This window comes from Nicotiana sylvestris, chromosome 10, assembly GCF_000393655.2.
Source record: "Nicotiana sylvestris chromosome 10, ASM39365v2, whole genome shotgun sequence".
Lineage (NCBI taxonomy): Eukaryota > Viridiplantae > Streptophyta > Magnoliopsida > Solanales > Solanaceae > Nicotiana > Nicotiana sylvestris.
The window spans coordinates 77,392,274-77,412,113 of NC_091066.1; the positions used below are offsets into that span (position 1 = coordinate 77,392,274).

Here is a 19,840-nt window from a genome sequence, read left to right on the forward strand (position 1 = left end):
AAGAATGGATTTGTAGCCCGGATGTTGTCCTTGGTGACAATTACAACGAACCGCTCCATCCATCCAAAGTCATTGTCATCGTCCATGCTAGTGAGCAAAGCATGGTGACTATATTTGCTGAAGTTTATCATTCTCCCACGGAAGATCTTGGGGGAATAAAGGTTCATCAATCGAGCCAGGGAGAGCTCTTCTCCTATCTCCTGCCATAGACACCGAAGACAAGTAACCTCCACACAGAAGGGCTCACTTGAGCCAAGCAGACTTGGTAACGGAAGCAAAACTCCAAGATAATGGAATAACCCCCCCCCCTCCCACACACACACACACACACTCAATGAGAATAGGCCCAAAGTGAAGGGTACATGTAAATATATATAAAAACCCTTCATGGAGAAGGTTACCCGCTCCGCTAGGTCAGGAGCGATGATGTTCAAATCTTGACAACCACAGTCTTCCTTCATAACAGGGATGCTGGAAGGATGGATGGAAGAAGGATTACACCTACAACCCATGTGCGGGGATTAGCAGTAGGGTACTTCTCTTTGAAGTCCTTTGTTGTAGTAAGCCTTCTGGGGATAATGGTGCTCACCATAGGAGAGCAACATCATCAGTATTTTCTTTGTTCTTTGAAGAACTGAAATTTTTGGAAGAAGGGGCCATAGTTATCAGAAGAAAGTGAGGGTTTTTCTTTGAAGAAGAAGATTAAACGAAGTTGAAAACAGGTGTGAAGAGAGTTTGAGAGAGTTTAAGAAATTATGAAGTAAAAAAGAAGAAGATGGAAGCATATAAGTAAAGGAATAGGAGGCTAAAATCGTGGCCATGATTACCTTGAGAACCGGCAAAAGTTTTGCTGAATCGTAGGATGACACGTGTTCGTGGCATTAAATGCGGAGAGACGTACACCTAATAAAGCATCAGAAACTTTTCAGAGAGAGTCAGTAAATTTTCCGCCAAGAAAAGTATCTTTACCAACTTTCCGATGATACAAGGATGTGCCACCGGAAAGCAGGGGGACTATCTGTATAGGGTAAAATCGGTTCATATTAAATTCTCGTATAATAGAGTGACACGTGGAACCAAAAACAGATAGAAAGCAAGACATGTGGACGTCAAGACTGGGGGCAGCAATCTCGGCTGGCACCGGAAAGCCCCGAAGAAAATGTTGCTCATGAAGACAAGTGAATACCTGTCACCCGATAGCATTTAATGAAGAAAATTCTGCAGTATTAAATACATAATCCGTTATAGAGAATATGTCATTCATAGTCTGCCCTTACACATTCTTCAATAGCCCCCATAATTATCATTTAAGAGGGGCTTGATCCTAGGACCTTGTTCCCTAGGTGCCACTATAAATAAGGATTCCAACAACCATCGTAGGAACACGAACTTTCTGACAAACTTATACTATATAGTGTTCAAAGCTCAATAACACTTTATTATCTTGCTTCTTTATATTATTATTTTTGCCTTCGGAAACTCCGCTCCCGGAGCCAAGCTTTCTACTGTCTTATCTCGATTCGATGCTAAGTCTTACATTCTTATTTAATTTATTTACTATTTTGGGATCAAATCGATTCGCTTGTCTATAAACTACGTATAGATTTCATTGTACCATTTTACAGGTAAACAATAAAAAAAACTCAAGAAGTAATTTAGGAGTTCGTGACTAATTGCTGGATTATTTAGATAAGTAGCGATTGAATAAATTTTATTAGTATTTCTTTTTTCCCATACTTGAAAATTTTATGTCTGAGGAAATTTATAAATACTCTCTCTCAATTAGTTAATATGTTTCACACTACAAATAAATATATTAGTTATGTATATAATTAGGGGATAATGGATGCCTTCATATATCCACTGCAAATACTTTCTTCTGCCACTGGATATTTGCATTGGTTTGCTTTCTTTAATTCGACAACCATCAAGCAAGTTCATGTATATGTCCCTGTCTCCCTGAGCGCCACCTGGTTGGTTTGGCGAAAATTTCATACTAAATTTTTATTTTTATTTTTATTTTGAATGACATGGATTTATAGCTGTCAAAAATATTACTATATAGTATGTTTAAGATAAGAAATTTCCAAATGTCTTTCTATTTCTTTCCTAAACTGTACAATCAATGTCGTCACATAAAACTGAAAGAGAGTAACTATAATATCGGTAGTGACAAAAACGATTGGAAAAGAAAATGGGGAATGGGGAACAAGTAAGCGTAGTACCAAGAATTTTGGAGAAAGAGAGACCAAGAAAATGTTGAGTGACGGCAGCGAAAAAACGAATAATCTTCAGCCTTCATAGCGGATGCAGGGAAATCCATATGGTTCCCAACCTACCCCACATTCAAATAGTGGCGGATATCCATAATATTCGGCGTGAAATATAATTTATATGTAAAAATTTATTGAATTTGTAAAAATAGTATATATGAACCTATAACTTTAAAATTATATAATATAGTCAATGGTAAAAATCTTATATATTGAACCCATAAAATTTAAATCATATATCCGCCTGATCCAAGCTCTTAGATACCGAGACAAATCAAAATTTAGACCATTTGGATTCGATCTTTAAAGTTTTTAGCCCTGATCAACAATTTCTTATACTTTCAGAATTACAAGTTTAAATATAATTTTTTATGAACTTTAGTGAATTTTCTTGACAAATTTTTACTGCACATAAAAAATATAGAGTTCAATAAATACGCAACTTATTAGGTGCATCGGCCACTCTTTAGATATAATTGTTTCTGTTGAATTTTGTATTTGTTATTACTGATATTTGATATACTAGAATAATAAGTAATTTAGTCGTATGAGGAGTCTTTATTTGTTTTAAATTTAATTAAATAAGTTAATTGAGATAGTTTAGGTTTTTGAATTTGAATATTTATGTTTTAAGTTGACTATTTATGATAGAAAATTTCAATCAATACTTTTAACATCTGTTTAAAAAAAAAAAAAAGTTTCTTTCTAACTTAATTCCATACCTTCTTTATTTTTCCAACCAATCGTGTGCTATATGGTGATTCAAGCAATGAGGTAAACAATCCTATTATTAATTATACCCGATACGAATAAAGATGTGTGAGTTGTTCAAAAAGGTTGTTGATGTTGTCATCTTAATGAATCTCTTGAGTGGAAAATGAGACAACAGACAATTTTGCATTTTTTTTTATCCAATAAGATATGCATGAAATTGATATAATCCTTAAACAAAGCTTAATTCAGAATAAAAAAGACCAACAAGACAGTTTGATGATATAAGCAAAAGTTTACAAACCTTGTTTGAATCCACGTCCTTTGATAATACAACCATGTTATATACGTAAAAAAATGTGACCCCATCAGCGCCAAACTGTGTTCTTACTTGCTTTTGTCTGCTTTTTTTAATCTTTTCTTGTGCTCATGATGTAAGCTGTCATAAAGAATATACGTATACAACGTCAACTACTACATTTTTGTTCTTTTAGTTATTCTTCTCTCTATCTTTCCTTTTTTCCTTATATGGTTTGGAATTAGAATCTGAATCAGAGAGTATATTCACGTTCATTTTTGTATATTCCTTAATCTGATTCTCTTTGTTGATGATGGAAGATGCTGCAAGTTTCAGTAGTAGAGGATTGTCGGAGTCTTCACAGAGTCGTATTGCTCGAAAGAGAAGAGAAAAAGTTGAAGTATTTCAAGAGGTGCTTCGAAGATTAAGAGAGTCAAATGATGAAGAAGCGAATCAGCCTGATTTTGAGGACGAGTTGTGGGCTCATTTTACTAAACTTCCACTTCGGTAACTCTGTTATTCCCTCTCCCCTCCCCCCCCCCCCCCGATCAAATTTAAGTTATATTTAACTGGTTATAGCTGTTACCTATGTTGCCATATTTAACTGGTTATAGATGTTGCCTATGTTGCCCGGACTATCCAAAATCCTACCGCACCCGTATCAGATCCTCCAAAAATGCACTACTTTTAGAGGATCTTACACGCACCCGGTAACATTTTCGAAGAGTCCGAGCAACATAGGCTGTTAATATATGTTATTTTACTTTCCAGTTTACCATATTAGAGTACTTGATATGAGACTTACATGTTGTTGTTCCAACTTAATCTGATGGTTCGAGTTGACTTTTCTGTTAGCAGTATCGTTAATATCTTCGTCTTCAATGTAGGTATGCATTGGATGTGAATATTGAGAGAGCACAAGATGTTGTGATGCACAAGAACTTGTTGCAAATGGCACATTATCAGAACACCAGGCCAGCAGTTGAAGTCCGCCTAGTGCAGGTAATAATATTGTCCAAATTTTGCACTTCAATTCTTTCTCTGATGACCAATTTATGCCTATATACATGTGTGATGAGTTAATAGTAATGTAGTGTATGACCATCTCATCTAAAAACTTGCTGAATTATGTCTTTAACTTGCCCCTTTAACCTGCCCCTGACGTGTGGGCCTGAATCTTTTTTTCTTGGGCCAATCACATAAGAATTCTTTTTTTGATGATAGGTGGCGGTAAGACTTGAACTCAAGATCTATGCTTACTCTAATGTTGATCTGTATGAGCATCTCATCTAGAAATTTATTTATGTGTGTGACCATCTCATCTAAAAATTTATTTGAATTAAATTTTGGACATAGGGATATTTGATGGAATGGTCACTTGAATTAATGATGATTATCAAACATTTGTAGCTAATATGTTATGTCTTTGTTAAGTCTAGGATACTTTATTCAGTAAGATATACGCCTATTTCCTTTATAATTTCTCTTTACTATCTTTTAAAGTAATTTTCTGATTAGCATGCCTGAAGCAAATTGAATAAGAACATATTCATCTGACTTTTGCTCAATCCAGATTCATCGAATATCCGATGGAAATCCAGGGGATTCAGTTCATTCAAACTTCTCAAAAAAGGGAGGTGCACAAGGTACTGATCACCACGGCAGGTAGAGGCATGACGAGATAAATATAAATATATCTGAACTCTCTTTCCTATGCTCAGAGTAGTGATGAAAGCTGCTTAAATAGGCTGTTTCTGTATTCGTTCTTTTTGCTTTTGTTTATCAAATTACAGCATGCATCCTCCACCTGCCTTTGGTTTGACACCAAGTACAGAGCTTGCATTAGAAGCCAATAAGTTATATGTTCAAGATGGAAATAGTGCTGTGAGTGGAAATTCACTGTTATTTCGGTAATATTCTGATAGATTTCTCCATATTCAGCTTTCCTTTTCTCCATTGTCGTTTCGTCCATAAGGAGTTTTTCATTGCAAGTCTATGATGCTGTCATTTTCAGGGAATTTATTAATACCTACCTCTTTTGCTTTGTTTTGCAGGTCTTCATATGAAATAACAATTTCAACGCTTGACAAGCCCAAGCTCCTCACCCGGGTAAGCATTTTCAGCAGCCAGACCAGAAATCTGATAGTATCTTCTGTTTCCGAGGATAATCTGCAAACACCAAGTAGTTCACAATCAAATCATAATTTAAGACATTTTAGGATTAAGTGACATTTGCATGTTCTTCACTGAAGTTACATAATGATCACATCTCAACTTTTTTCAAACCGTATTCATGTTGGCATAGTTTTCTGCAATGGATGGAATAGCTAAAGGATTATGTAACAATTATCATAGGCTTGGTACACTATGTCATTGCCTTCCCTCTTGTTTCTCTCTCTCACTCTCTCTCTCAGAGAGTATATATTATTTTGTGTGCACGCCTCTAATGTCCATATATAGAACCTTGAATTCTGATTCAATAGGGATTTAAAGCCATGCATAACACTAATATCAATAGTTCTATTCTTCTTAGTCATGTATCACGATGTTGCCAAACTAGTATGTCGCTTATGACTAATCATTCGTCAAGTAAGGAACATGTAACTAGGGGGTAATCAGAGGATAAGAATAAGGGATTTCTTCACTTATTAGTCTGCTTATAGTCACTGTTTTGAATGTGGACATATTATTCAGACTTTTGCCCTCTCTAAAGATTCTCTACAAGTTTCTCCATTCAGTTGTTTTCATGATAGATTATTAAGGTTAAATGCACTTTTACTTTCAGTTGACTTCCTTAATTTCGGAGATTGGGCTGAACATTCAAGAAGCTCATGCTTTCTCCACAAAAGATGGTTACTCCTTGGATGTCTTTGTGGTTGATGGTTGGGGAAATGAGGTACTCTCCTAAGACTCGAGTTTAGATACACTTTGTTCTAATGATAGTTTTATGTTTCAAATTCACATCCTTTAAAACTTCACTCTCCATCATCTTTATACAATTGTTGACGTTTAGTCTCTTTCCTAATTGTTAGGAAACCGACCAACTAAGAAGTGCCCTCTTGAAGGAAATTTCAAACATGGAGGTAAAAGTCATAGATTTGCTTAGTAATGTTGTTGTCATCTCTCATCTGTCTCTATCTTAAGTTTTAAAGTGCAATGCAGAAACAGTCTGCGTTAAATCATGACCTTTTGCGGTCTGCACTAAATCAAGTCCTTTTGTCCCCTAAAAAGGAGTTGGTAAAAGCTGGTATCAACTTCACCACGAACCAAGTGGATATAACAAGCAATGGGAGTGAAGCCTGGGAAATTGACGCTGCACTGCTGAAATATGAATACAAAATTGCAACTGGCTCAACTGGTGATTTGTCAGTAAAATGACATTTTGAAGCAATAATCCATTATTTACTGAATATGGCCTGATAATTTATCTTACTGGCAGGTATAAGGGTTCATTCCAAAGTCAGGAAGTGGCTATTAAGGTTCTCAAAGCTGAGTGCCTAAATGAAGTAGTGCAAAAAGATTTTGTCCAAGAAGTTTATATATTAAGGTGACTATATATGCTTGCATTCAACAACAATATTCAGTCCTGTTTGATATATAACGGCGATTTTACTTTCAACTTCTTGCTTTGGCTGCTACCCTCTCTATGTGTGTGTCTAAGATAACTACCGAGTAAAACTCATTCTGGAAAGTAAAACACCTCAATAAAAAAGGATATTGTACAATTGATGTGAAGACTAAACACCTGAACTCTTTCTGGTACTTACAGGAAAGTCCGCCATAAGAATGTCGTGCAATTTATTGGTGCATGTACGAAACCTCCACCCTTATGTATCATCACAGGTAAACCTAGAGATTAATGTGTCACATTAGATGCTTTTTAGTTCAAGAGCACACACTGATTGTCTAGTTTAGTTTTACCTTTTTACTGGAAAAGCCTCCTTTCATTTATCTTAAATAACCTCTTCTATGCAGAATTCATGTCAGGTGGAAGTCTGTACGATTTTCTGCATAAAACGAAAGGTTTTTTCAAGCTTCCATCGGTACTCAAGGTTGCAATTGATGTTTCAAAGGGGATGAGCTACCTGCACCAAAATAACATAATCCACAGAGACCTGAAGACTGCCAATCTTTTGATGGATGAAAACCAAGTAAAGAATAAGTTGACATCCTTATCTGTTTAACTTTATATGTAAAAAGACTCTATACAAAGTGCTTACAGCTTGTTCTTGACAGCTTGTGAAGGTTGCTGATTTTGGTGTTGCTCGAGTGCAAGTTCAGTCTGGTGTCATGACTGCAGAAACAGGAACATATCGTTGGATGGCTCCAGAGGTTCACCCTCCCTCTCTTTCCGTCTTCGTCAATATCAATCTTTTTTCTGCTTGTTCATGTGTTGTGAGCTTAGTTGATTGATGTCCTTAGTAAAACACAGTTCCAGTATGATCAAGAAAAGGTCTGGAAAAAACAGGAGGTTGAAATCGCATCCATGATATACTATATTACTCACGAAATCAACCCAAATTACTCTAAATGAGTGCAGAGAAGTGATTCTCATAATAGCTATCTTGTTTTCCAAACATAACATCAGTCTTAAGCAGTTCACTCCTCCTGATTTTTATTTTATTTGATATTTCAAAGGTTATTGGACATAGACCATATGATCGAAAAGCTGATGTTTTCAGCTTTGGGATTGTTCTGTGGGAACTGCTAACCGGAAAGGTAATGCTTTCTCCCATTGATTCTTCCATTATCTTTCATTTATAAGAACATAGGGAAGAGAAAGGGTGGGAGAACATTAAAATATAAGGAACCTTGCCTGTAAATCATAAAGTATTTGTTGAATAAAGCTTTTTCATAAAGTTTCATGTGTCCTTCAATTTCCTATTCACATTTTGCTTAAAATTATCTATGTCATTTTTGTTCATAGCTGCTTCCTCATGAGCTTTTTCTTGGCTTTAAAAATTTTCAGTGTCAATAATCGTTTTTGTTGATATTGATATATATATCAGCTTCCTTACGAGTACTTGACCCCATTACAAGCTGCAGTGGCTGTGGTCCAGAAGGTATTCATTAGCTTCTTGTACTCTTGAATTTTGAAAGATTCAACTTGAGAAAGTTGAGGTTTTGCTCTTCATTAGCTGAATTTTCTGACATCAACTTTAGGGTTTGAGGCCGACACCTCCCACGCACACTCATCCGATATTGGTGGAATTACTTGAGAGGTGCTGGCAGCAAGATCCGTGCTTAAGACCTGAATTTTCTGAGATTCTTGAGATCTTGAAATACACGACCAAAAAGGTATTAAGGTTAATGTCATTTCTGCATTTGCTTTATGTTTCTAAGAACTTGAACTAGCGTTTGTGCTGCTCGTAAACAGATAGTCGAAGAAGAGAAGAGTAGCAAAAGAAGAAGCCTCTGATAGCCATATCAACTCATGTATGCAGAGCAGCATGTCACATGACACGCATTTTACTTAGGATTCTAAGTTTATATATACCGATAATGCAAAGAATTTTTTTACACTATCTGTGTAGTTTAACCTGTGAACCCGTGATAATTGCTAGTTTACCCAGTTTTATACTTTTATCAGGTTATAAGTTAATGTTTGTCATTTAATTCATATCTTTTAAGGAACCTGATTATATTGTGTAAATATTTTTACACTGGCAGTACATAAACCTTTAAACTTATCATAATTGTTATGTTTCCTATTCAATTGTTCATTACACGTGATGTCCATCTCATTGAAGAAGTATTAGGCATGTACCTAATAAAAGTTTCTTTGATTTGGTAGCCAACCTTGTTGACTTGGTTTGGTTAGTAGCCAACCTTGTTGAATTAGTTTGGTTTGGTAGCCAACCTTGTTGAATTTTTTGGTTTGGTAGCCACTAGCCAACTTTGTTGAATTGTGAAAAGTGTGTGTAAATTGTCAAATATTGTAGGCTTTAGAGAGTGAAGCTTTGCCTATAAAAGGAGAGCTTCAACTCTCATTTCTTCACACCAACAAAGAGAGAAAGAAAGAGTGAGGTTTCACAGACAAGGTATAAGAAAATAGTTTGTGAGGAAAATAGAGAGTGAGCGATATTGTAGTGAGGTGGGAATATAAAAAGAGGGTTATTTCTTTTGAGTGTTGTAGTGGTCTTTGAATTATTTTACTCGGACCTACAAAGTGTAAAATTTCTTACTATAGTGATATCAGTTGCTCCTCTCAGGGCCGTGGTTTTTTTCCTTATTAAAAGGGTTTTCCACGTAAAAATCTTGGTGTCGTTGTTACTCTTTTATTCTTGTTAATTACCATATCTCGGTACTACATTATTATTTCGCTTTTATTACCATGAATATTATTTTTGTGGGGGGTTTATACCCAACACTTAGGTCTTAGCATGATTTCGAGTGGAGGATTCTGAAATGGGCACAAGGAGGAAAGCAATAGTGAGCACTAGTGTTTCTTGTTCTTGAAAATTACTACTTTGGTAACTGGGATAGTTGATATGTGGTGCTTTAAATCTATTTATTTATTTTTTTGGCGTAATGGCTTCCCGACCACTTAAACTTGTACTGGATTTTAAAGCCGATACACGAACTTACATTGTTCCCATTTGAACACTTCAACTTGACGAAATGAATACTAATAAACACTTTCTGTTGAACGTGTTTGCTAATCGCTCTGGAATATCATGTCACATGTTTGGTCTTTATTATATAACATGTGGATTTGTGGGTCCTATATTATTAAAAAAATTAATCTTTAAAATTTTTAAATGAAATTTTAAAAATTAATCTCCCTTCTTCTCCGTTCGCCCACCTCCATTCATTTCTGTTATCTTGCTCTTTCCCAAAACCTTCCAACTTCTACGAGCCTAACCTTCAACTTCTTAGACAGTGAGACTAGAGGGATCTCATTGGTGATATCCCCGTGTCTACCCACCAGACACCTCTCCAAGAACTGTAGCTTTGGTTTCAAAATCTCATCCTAAAATTTCACGAAATTTGAACTGCTTGTCGGAATTGTCTCTGCCCTCACCCAGCTTTAGGCCAAGCTATCTCTCTGGTGACTCCATCCATTTTTTTCTAAGAACTTCTTAATCTTCTTCGCAACATCAACCCTCCCTGCATTTTGCACCATTTCTGGGATGATAATGGTGTACTTGTTTTCTTTCTGTGAGTTGCCAAAATCCTTAGGTGTCCGCCAAAATTGTTTAAGTTTTGAAAGGCGAAGCACTCATATTGTGTTGAGCTCTTTTCTGGGGCATGGGGGAAATGGTCTGGTTTATTTTCTTTATTTTTAATTTGTATTTTTTTTTCTAGTTTTAGATTTTTTTTAAATCAAAACTATTGTAGTCACGCATATAATTTTCGTGACTTGCACACACCTTGTCCACATCATCATTGTTACTATTACATGTGCATGGTCAACGGTCAAATAGGTTTATTAGTTATCGGATATGTGAGTTTGAGTGTTCAAATGGGAACAATATAAATTTGTGTATCGACTTTAAAATTCGGTACAAATTTAAGTGGCGAGAAAGCCAATACGCTTTTTTTTTTTTTACCAATTCTTCTCTGGTACACCGCAGACAAGTTGAACCAGCTGAAAACTTGGATTTGCAAAAGTAGTTTTAACGTAGTAAATACTTTCTTCTAACAAGAGAAACAAATAAACTCAAACATTGTAACATAGGCCAACGCCATGGATTTCAGTATTTCACATTTCCCATAACCCTAAATAGTTTAAACCAAATACATGGATCGCATTTTATTTGTTTGTTTATTTGTACACAAAAATATAAAGTTCAATAGAGTAGCTAAATTGACAAAGTCGACTCCCTTGTCTAATTTAAATCATTTTCATTTTAGTATTAATAGCACCTTCTTATAAAAACTAGATGACATATTTAACACCACATATAAAATTATTATTTTTGAATATGGTAGTTATATGCCAATTTTTATGATAAAAGTTATATATGGTAATTACATGCCAATTTTCATGAAAAAATAACGTATTAAATAAAACCTAAAAAAATGATAAGTAACATTTATCATGACATAGAGAAGTAGTTTTTTTTTGGCCTTCTCTCTAGCCATTAGAGAGAGAAACAACACCAAGAACCCAAATCAATCACCACCAAAAGACTAACGAGACAATAACGATGGACACGGCACAATTATCATCACTGACAACTGAAGAAGCTAATCTGCTCTATCGGAGTACACAAAAGCCAAAAACGGAAGGAAACAAACTAGACCCCAAGGTAAGCTTCACAGATAGAGTAATTGAAAATCAACTCTTTGAATCTTTAGAGTTTGACTTTGACATGTTTGCCAATCTGTCACTTGAAGATGATAATGATAACCCAACAAATCACCCGACTTTTATACCCATCTCTTCTGCTGAAAAACAAAGACTTTACAAATCCTTGGACCCAAGCACTAATTATCAAGCTCATAGCTAAAAGAATTGGTTATACTCTTCTACGCATAAAAATACAAAAACTTTGGAACACAACAGAGCCCCTAAATCTCAAAAACCTTGGCAATGATTTTTACCTTATAAGATTTTCGTCAAAAAATCTGTACACCACAGCCCTGAATAATGGACCATGGTTCATTGGATCCCAATTTCTCTCAATTAGGAAATGGACACTGAAATTTAATCCCAACAATGTCCAAAATACCTTTTCCACCATATGGGTGCGCCTACCAGAATTACCTACAAAGTACTATGATTTAAATGTACTACAAAAAATTAGAGGCACAATCGGTACGGTTCTCAAAATTGATAGTTGTACGGTGCACACAACACGGGGAAGGTATGCCAGACTATGTATTTTAACACCACTGGGCAAGCCTATACCTATAAATGTTATGATTGGCAAGCATCTACAGGAAATACACTATGAGAACACAAACCCACTTTGCACAATCTACGAATGGTTAGGCCACAATTACTATCAATGTTTACAAAGTAAGTCTACCCAACAGACGGAGTAGAAAGCATCTGAAGAGCACTCAACCCAAGGTCACTGGAAAACAGTCACATACACAAACAAGAGGTACGCTACTAACAAAGCCTCAAAGTTTTATATAGATGGAAAACAAAGAGAAAGGGGGAAAACACCTGCTGAAAATTTCGAAGAAAATGGAAAAGAAAAAGGAAAGAAAAAAAGGAAATTAGAATAGAGGAAAAAAAATTAATATTGGGCATATTTCTATATGTTTTGATGTTACTTTACCCATGTTTTAACCACTTTTTGGTGCTATTTGGTGTTTAAAATGCCCAATATGTGTTAATTATTAGTTTTATGACTAATTAAGTTATGTGTGATGATTTAAGATGTTTGGAGCGCAAAAATATGAAGAAAAGATGCTCCAACTAGAGGAGAAGAGGGTGGATGCGTCGCATCCAACCTTGGAAAGAAGGCTAGTTGGTACACGCTTAACAGTGAAGTCGGGCCATAGCATCCGCCTTAGCTTCCGCAATTGGGCACAACAGAGATGGAGGAACAAAAGTTGAAGAACCAACATCAATTCCTGAAGCTGAGTCGGATTAGGAAAAAGAAAACTTTGGCCCACGACTTTTATACGCATTATATAGGTTAAAAATGCCCCCTTTAGGTCATCTAATAAAAATTTTGAAGGGGATTCGACCTAGGGAGAGCAAGGAGCCGCAGTGGAGGCCAGATTTCATCTTCTTCCACCAAACTTAGTAATTTTTATGTTTCTTTATATGATTTATTGTTTGGCTACCATGTCTATATGGAGCTAAACTTTACGTTCTAGAATTGTGGTTCTTTCATGACTACTGTTATTCGGATATTGATTTTGCCTTCTTGATTTAACATATTGGTTTATTTATTCAATCTTGCGCTTAATTATTTAATTGTTTGATCACCAATTGAATACTATCTACGAATCTAGAATTAAACTCGAAAATGGGAATTCTAGATTGCATATAGGATTGAGTAGAGCAAGTTCTTGAATCGGGGCATCGGGGAACGATTCGCGGTTAGGATAGACATATAACTAATTGTCTTGCTTGGTTTATGTACAGGAATTATAAATGCATTCTTGTTAGTTCTAATTCCATAGATATATAGGTGTTAGGTTAGCTTGAATAGGCGAGTAGGAACTCGACAGATTCTTATGAGCAATATTAACCCTGTCAATCAATAAACTAGATAAATTAGTCAATCAATTCAATTGAAGAATACAATAGGAGTGTTAGATAGCTCATAACCCTAGATCGTTTTCATTACATTGATATCATAAAAATATGCGCTTTCTCTATTCAAAGTTCATTATTTATATTTCTTTATTTAATTAGTTTAGAATCAAATATTTCTAGGTTTAATTCTTGTTTAGGTAATTAGGATAGCCTAATTTAGTTAGTAGTTAATCATAAGTCCTCGTGGGTTCGACATCTGACTTCTAGTCACTTTATAACTTGACGACCGCATATAATTGCATGTGCGTTTGGTCGCAACAAAAATGAAGAAATAAAATAGAAAATTATTACATCAGGAAGTGATGTTACAGCTCATACCAACATTACGTTGGGAACAAGAAATGACTTTGACTTTGGCCCCAAGAAAGAGGTAACTGGATACAACCCTTCAAATGCCAAAGGGACATTTACAGTTACACAATAAAACAGATTTGCCATCTTAAATGACAACGGATGGGAACTTCAAAATAAAAATCCCAAAAAAAAAATCAACCCAATCCAACACATCATCAAATTTATCAGCTACGCACATCCAATTCCAGTTCACATCAAATGATTCCACAATACCCACGGAACAAAAGCTTCCTACGACCAGAACCATGAATAGAAAAATAGCTAAACATACAGCAACTATAAAAACTACCTTTTTACGGACCCCACACAACATCAACCCCAAAGACCACGATCCAGAACCTCACCCATCCAATTTGTTCCCTCTTTTGGCCAATTCACACAAAATCACTCTCTTCACATTTAATTCACTGACTACTACTACCCTTCCGTCTACCCTTAGCACTGGTAATACCACTCATTCCTCCCCTATCACCCCTAATCCAACCCTTATGGCAAAAAAAACCAGACCTTCTATCACCCCCTCCACTAGAACCCCTCTAAACAACTGCCCATCTAAAACGTCTCCTACACCCAACCAACTGTTTCACTCCCCACAATCCACCACCATAGTTAGCAATGTGGAGACACTACCAAAACTACCGCTGGAACCACCACTACGGCCTCCACCAGAACCACCATTACGAACGTACCACATGGAACAAGACTACCAAATCCAGCCATAAATAACAAACTACTACTTCGAAATGACGATTATCCCGCTCCCAACAGTCACCAACCACCAAATCTATTACAACCAGATAAGTAATTATATGTACGGCCTAATGAATCAGCAGTGGGCTACACCCCACCATCTTCCACAGGATCCAACTAACCACCAAACATAAGCAAACCAGGAACCGACGACTGTCCTAAAAACAGGAGGCCCTAATCTTGGATACAACACAATAACTATTCCAGATGATAAAGCAATACCTCTACACCAACAAATAAGCAACAATGGTACTACAATCACTCTACACCCAGGAGATAGCTGCCATGGATCTTATTTAACAGCTAAGAAACCACAATACTACCAAAAGTAGGAGTTCCCACCTTCTCCACAGAACCAGGAGGAGATTGCATCCCTACAGGCCAACTGGTTGCTCTTGTCACCAGAACAGGTACTATCCGAGAATCTGTACATTGAGGATCAACTAACCCCATTAGAGCCATTATCCCTTTTGAACATGGAGGAGGCAATGGCTATGATGTTCGATCCCGAACAACATGCGCCAAACATCCTCGATCAAATTCTCTAGAACATCACACTGCAGGAATCACTGTCAATGACACTCCACAAAAATAGAGAAAAAAGTTGCTTCATAACTGTCCCAACAAAAGTCCAGAGGATTGTGATGAACATCTACTCCTACCCGCTTTCAATCCTCCACAAATATGCTATTCTGATAATTGCAACACTGATGGAGGAGGATATCCTAATAGACAATGGGGTGGACCACCCACTTGCATATGTCACTAGCTCCGGGCGGGAGTTCGAGGATCGTTAATGAGCCACATATGAAGATACCTCTTTGGAACTGTAGAGGGTGCAAAATCCCTGAATTCAGGTAGAGCATCAAGGACCTCGTGGACTAGAACAACCCCTCCATCATCTGTCTTACAGAGACACGCATGTAGAATCATTACGACCTCATGGAGTTTATTAATTTCACTGGCCTATTTGAGCTTAGTGCAGATGGGTACTCTGGAGGTGCTGCCCTATGTGGAAGCATGAAGAGCTTGAGGCTGACCCAGTCACCTTTACTGATCAATAGATCTATGTCAATATCCATGTTAGAGGAACATCACACCATTGGTTTTTATCCTTATTTTATGCGACTACGAACCTAGATAATAGAAAATTTTTATGGAATAACCTAGAAACTGTAGCTAAGAATCATACTATGCTATGGCTTCTATCTAGGGATTTTAATGAAGTAACATCTGCTTCTGAAAAGTTTGGAGGAAGACCAATAAATAATACTAGGACTACTGCCTTTCTACAGTCCCTAGACAATCTCAATATGATTGACTTAGGGTTCACGGGACCCAGGTTCACGTGGACAAATAAAAGAAAAAAGGGGCCACCAAATCCTGAAACGGCTAGACCGTTTCCTTGCCAACCCGGACTGAGTGGGGACATACCCTGATGCGACTGTGGCTCATTTTCCTCGCACGCACTCTGATCGTTATCCGGCCATCTTGAACTTAACAAAACCTATGAATAAAATCACCCACATATTCCGCTTTGAAACAATGTGGCTAAACCATCCTGATTTTAATAATAGTTAACTATCATTGGTCAAACAATATATACTACAGGAATTCCATATCATCTTTTACGAAATATGTGGAGACATGGAATAAGGGCATTTATGGAAATATCTTCAAAAAGAAATAAACATTACAAAATAGAATATTAGGTATTCAAAATATGCATCTTACCTACAAAAAGGACTTCTGTATAGACCTTGAGGAACAACTCATTTGCGAATATAATGGAATCCTAGAAAATGAAGAGGACTTCTGAAAATTAAAATCTAGAGTCCAATGGCTAAATAATGGAGATGCCAATACCAAATTCTTCCACATCTCGACTATCCAACGAAGCAGAAAAAATAGAATCCTAGGACTCAATGACTCTGTAGGAATATGAACTTTTGACTTACAGAATATACCGATGAGTTTACAAAGCCTTAGCTTTATGTTTTGATGATCTAACAAACTTACTGTCAAAGAACCAGATAAGGAACCTAACGCACTTGGTACACATCGCAAATCAACGAACTTTGGCTAATGTGAACTGCTACAACTTCAGAAGATAGAGAATCAACACAGGGACCTAATATCTTTGTGTTCCCCTGACAGCAGTACGAAGTCAACTATTTATAGCTGGAAAGTGGATGCCTGCACTATAGGCAGAAACAGTGCAGCACAGTTCTGCAGTCACTTCTCATTTGACCTACCAAGTGATTACATCATTCAAGTGATGTCATCTATCTTGTATTAACAAAGTGCATTACAACAAAACATCACTTGAACTCTTGAGAATTCATTCAAGCATTCAAGCATCTGACATTCAAGCATTCAATTCTCAAGTGCATCAAGAACAAAGTTTAACACTACTACGGACCAGTTCCTAGAGATAGTATTTTGTATGTCCTTAGTTGAGTTGTAACTTTGTAATTGTTCTTCATTGAAATTCCTACTTTTCTTATCTAAAAGCGTTACTTAGGAACCTCCTGTAAAACTATAAACCATTAGTGTTTGTGTCGTGACTAGAGTTAGTCATGAGTTGAAGTCTTTATAATAGGTGTATTGCAAAGTGGCTTGTAATATGTGTATTACAAGTTAGTGAGGGATTAAGAGTTTAATTCCTAGATTGCATAGGTTGTAATCTAAAGTTGCTCATAGTGAAGTTGAAATCCTACCAGTGTAGGTGGTAATTTTTTATCCCCTTGAACAGGGATTTTTTCACATAAAAATTCCCTGTCTTATTTGCTTACTATTTTATCAGCATTCTCAGTAGAAACTCATAGAAGACCTGGTCTCTATATAGTTTTATGGACTCATATATTCTTTATGGAACATAATCTTAAACCACTTTACAGACATTTACACTACTGAATTACCATTTTGTTCTAGATATGTTACCCATAATTCAAACACTCTTAATATCCTCAGTGACAGAGATAAAGAATTCCTTAGTAGAGACTAAAATACCCTAGAAATTCACAAAGCAATAAAGTCTTTTAAGCCGCTCAAAGCACCCAGACCAGATAGTATTCACCCAATATTTTTTCAGAAATGTTGGGCGGACACAAGTCCCTCAATTATCAACACCTGCTCATATGCTTTCCGAACCCTTACAATTGATCTTGAGATAAATAAGACATTTGTATCTCTCATCCCTAAGAAAAAGAAATCCACAGTACATCTCCCACTATAGATCTATTAGTCTTTACAACACGATCAACAAGATATTTACTAATATTATTGTTAATAGGATACAACCATTCCTTAACAAAACAATTAGTCCTAATCAGTGCAGCTTTATTCCGGAAAGACGTGTTGCTGATAATGCAATAATATTTTTGGAAGCTATTCACTCCTTTAAAAAGAATTCAGGAGGCAAAGAAAAAATGATGCTTAAACTAGACTTAGAAAAAATATTTGATAGCCTGGAATGGTCGTTTATTCGAAACTCCCTACATGCCCTCAACTTTCCTATTAAATTAATCACACTAATTATGAACTGCATCTCAACATCATCTACCTCTATCATAAGCCAATTGTCAACCAACATATTTCTTTGAACTCTCTCGTGGCATACGCCAAGGGGACCCATTGTCACTATACCTCTTAATCATCTGTATGTAATCAATTAGTAGGTACATTGACTATGTTGTGGACATTTGTCAATGGAAACCTATAAAAATTAGTCTATCAGGACCCCTCATATCCCACCTCCTATTCGCAGATGATCTTATCATCTTCTCTAAGGCAAAGGCAACGAGTGTTGCCTCTATCATAAACATCTTCAACTCCATTTTCCAACAATTTGGTCAGCGGATAAACTTCACAAAATCAAAAATTCTCTTCTCAAAGAATGTGGATAGCAACACCCAGAGCACGCTCTCCACAATGCTAAACATTAAGGCAATAAACTATGTAGGAAAGTATCTTGGCTTCCCAATTACCAATCTACAATCAAAAAGCTATGAATATCAATTTATCCTTGATAGAATGAATACAAGACTAAAAGGCTGGAAAGCAAAGCTCCTAACCCAAGTAGGAAGAACCACCCTTATTCAGTCGGTTCTGAAAGCTATACCAACACACTCAATGTAACTCAATTATCTGCCTACGTCTACTAGAAAACATATCGACTGCATTTAATGGGACTTCTTATGGGGATCAACTACAAAAAAAGAAGGGTGCACCTAATTAATTGGGATACTGTAACATCACCAAGACAAGAAGGAGTCCTGGGTCTTGTCAGTTCCAAGAGAAAAAACCTAGCTTTCCTTTGTAATATCATTTGGCGCCTCTACGTCAGCCCAAACAGCCTATGGGCACAAGTGGTAGGTCAAAAATATCTAGCAAGGCAGGATCATAAAGATTTTATCTCAAACATAGCTGACTTTTATGTGTGGAAGAGCCTTGTTGGAGCTTACCCCTTCTTTGCAAAAGGATTAGCTTGAAATGTGATGAATGACAACTATATTAATCTTTTGAAGAACAACTGGGTCATCGCCCAGCTACCTCTAAGGGCTCTCATCCAAGGTCAACTAAAAAATGTATATTTGGGGAAAAATCTCTCACACATATTATAATCAAACTCTTGGGACCTAAGCCACTTATCCTTTGAACCTCTTACAGACATTCAATCACTAATTCACAGCACCTATCTACGATTCTTTTAAGCTGTCGCAGATAACTTCTTTTGGAAACCAACCACTGACGGCTCCTTCACTATCAGGTCAGCCTATTCTTTAATAAGGCAATGTCTATCTATACAAACACCAAGGGATTTCGAACACACTTGGATATGGAAAGCCAACTGCCATAATAAACTCAAACACGTCCTATGGTTATTAATCATAAAGTGCCTACATACATAATCCATGCTATATTACAGGAAAATAATTTCATCCCCCATTTGTCCTCACTGCAATGTTGTGGAAGATACCGAACACATCTTCCTCCATTACCCACGAAACAACATCATTTGAAACACTCTACATATAGACTTTGAACCACCAGATTTTAGTACGTGGGTTAAAGAACTATGTACTTCCAATGGCTCAACAACTCTACCAAACAAAATTAAAGTCCCATTATCCATTATCACCCCCATTACCTTATGATGGCATATCTTGTTACACCGTAATAATAACTTGTTCAAAAAAACATCTGCAATAATCACTAGCAACA

General features: G+C 36.4%; 1 protein-coding gene and 1 long non-coding RNA gene across 4 annotated transcripts; both read left to right on the top strand.

The window, feature by feature from the left end:
- The first annotated feature begins 3,471 nt into the window (after positions 1–3,471).
- Positions 3,472–8,972, top strand: LOC104226134 (serine/threonine-protein kinase STY46-like). 3 transcript variants are annotated; one of them, XM_009778027.2, is made up of 16 exons: positions 3,472–3,789; positions 4,170–4,284; positions 4,856–4,947; positions 5,076–5,192; positions 5,337–5,391; positions 6,068–6,178; positions 6,315–6,365; positions 6,514–6,647; positions 6,722–6,829; positions 7,052–7,125; positions 7,258–7,433; positions 7,519–7,614; positions 7,921–8,001; positions 8,292–8,345; positions 8,446–8,580; positions 8,660–8,972. In XM_009778027.2, the coding sequence occupies exons 1-16, from the start codon at positions 3,593–3,595 to the stop codon at positions 8,699–8,701; spliced, it is 1,638 nt and encodes a 545-aa protein (XP_009776329.1). In that variant the 5' UTR covers positions 3,472–3,592; the 3' UTR covers positions 8,702–8,972. The 3 variants fall into 3 exon arrangements, 2 of the variants coding, with proteins under 2 accessions (XP_009776329.1, XP_009776328.1); XM_009778026.2 differs by having other exon boundaries at positions 3,473–3,789; positions 6,445–6,647; XR_011402818.1 differs by lacking the exon at positions 8,660–8,972 and having other exon boundaries at positions 6,445–6,647; positions 8,252–8,345; positions 8,446–8,491.
- Positions 8,973–9,182: 210 nt separating this feature from the next.
- LOC138880297 (uncharacterized) lies at positions 9,183–13,140 on the top strand. Its single transcript, XR_011402819.1, has 2 exons — positions 9,183–12,338; positions 12,620–13,140. It is a non-coding gene; the product is annotated as an uncharacterized lncRNA (long non-coding RNA).
- The last annotated feature ends 6,700 nt before the right edge of the window (positions 13,141–19,840 follow it).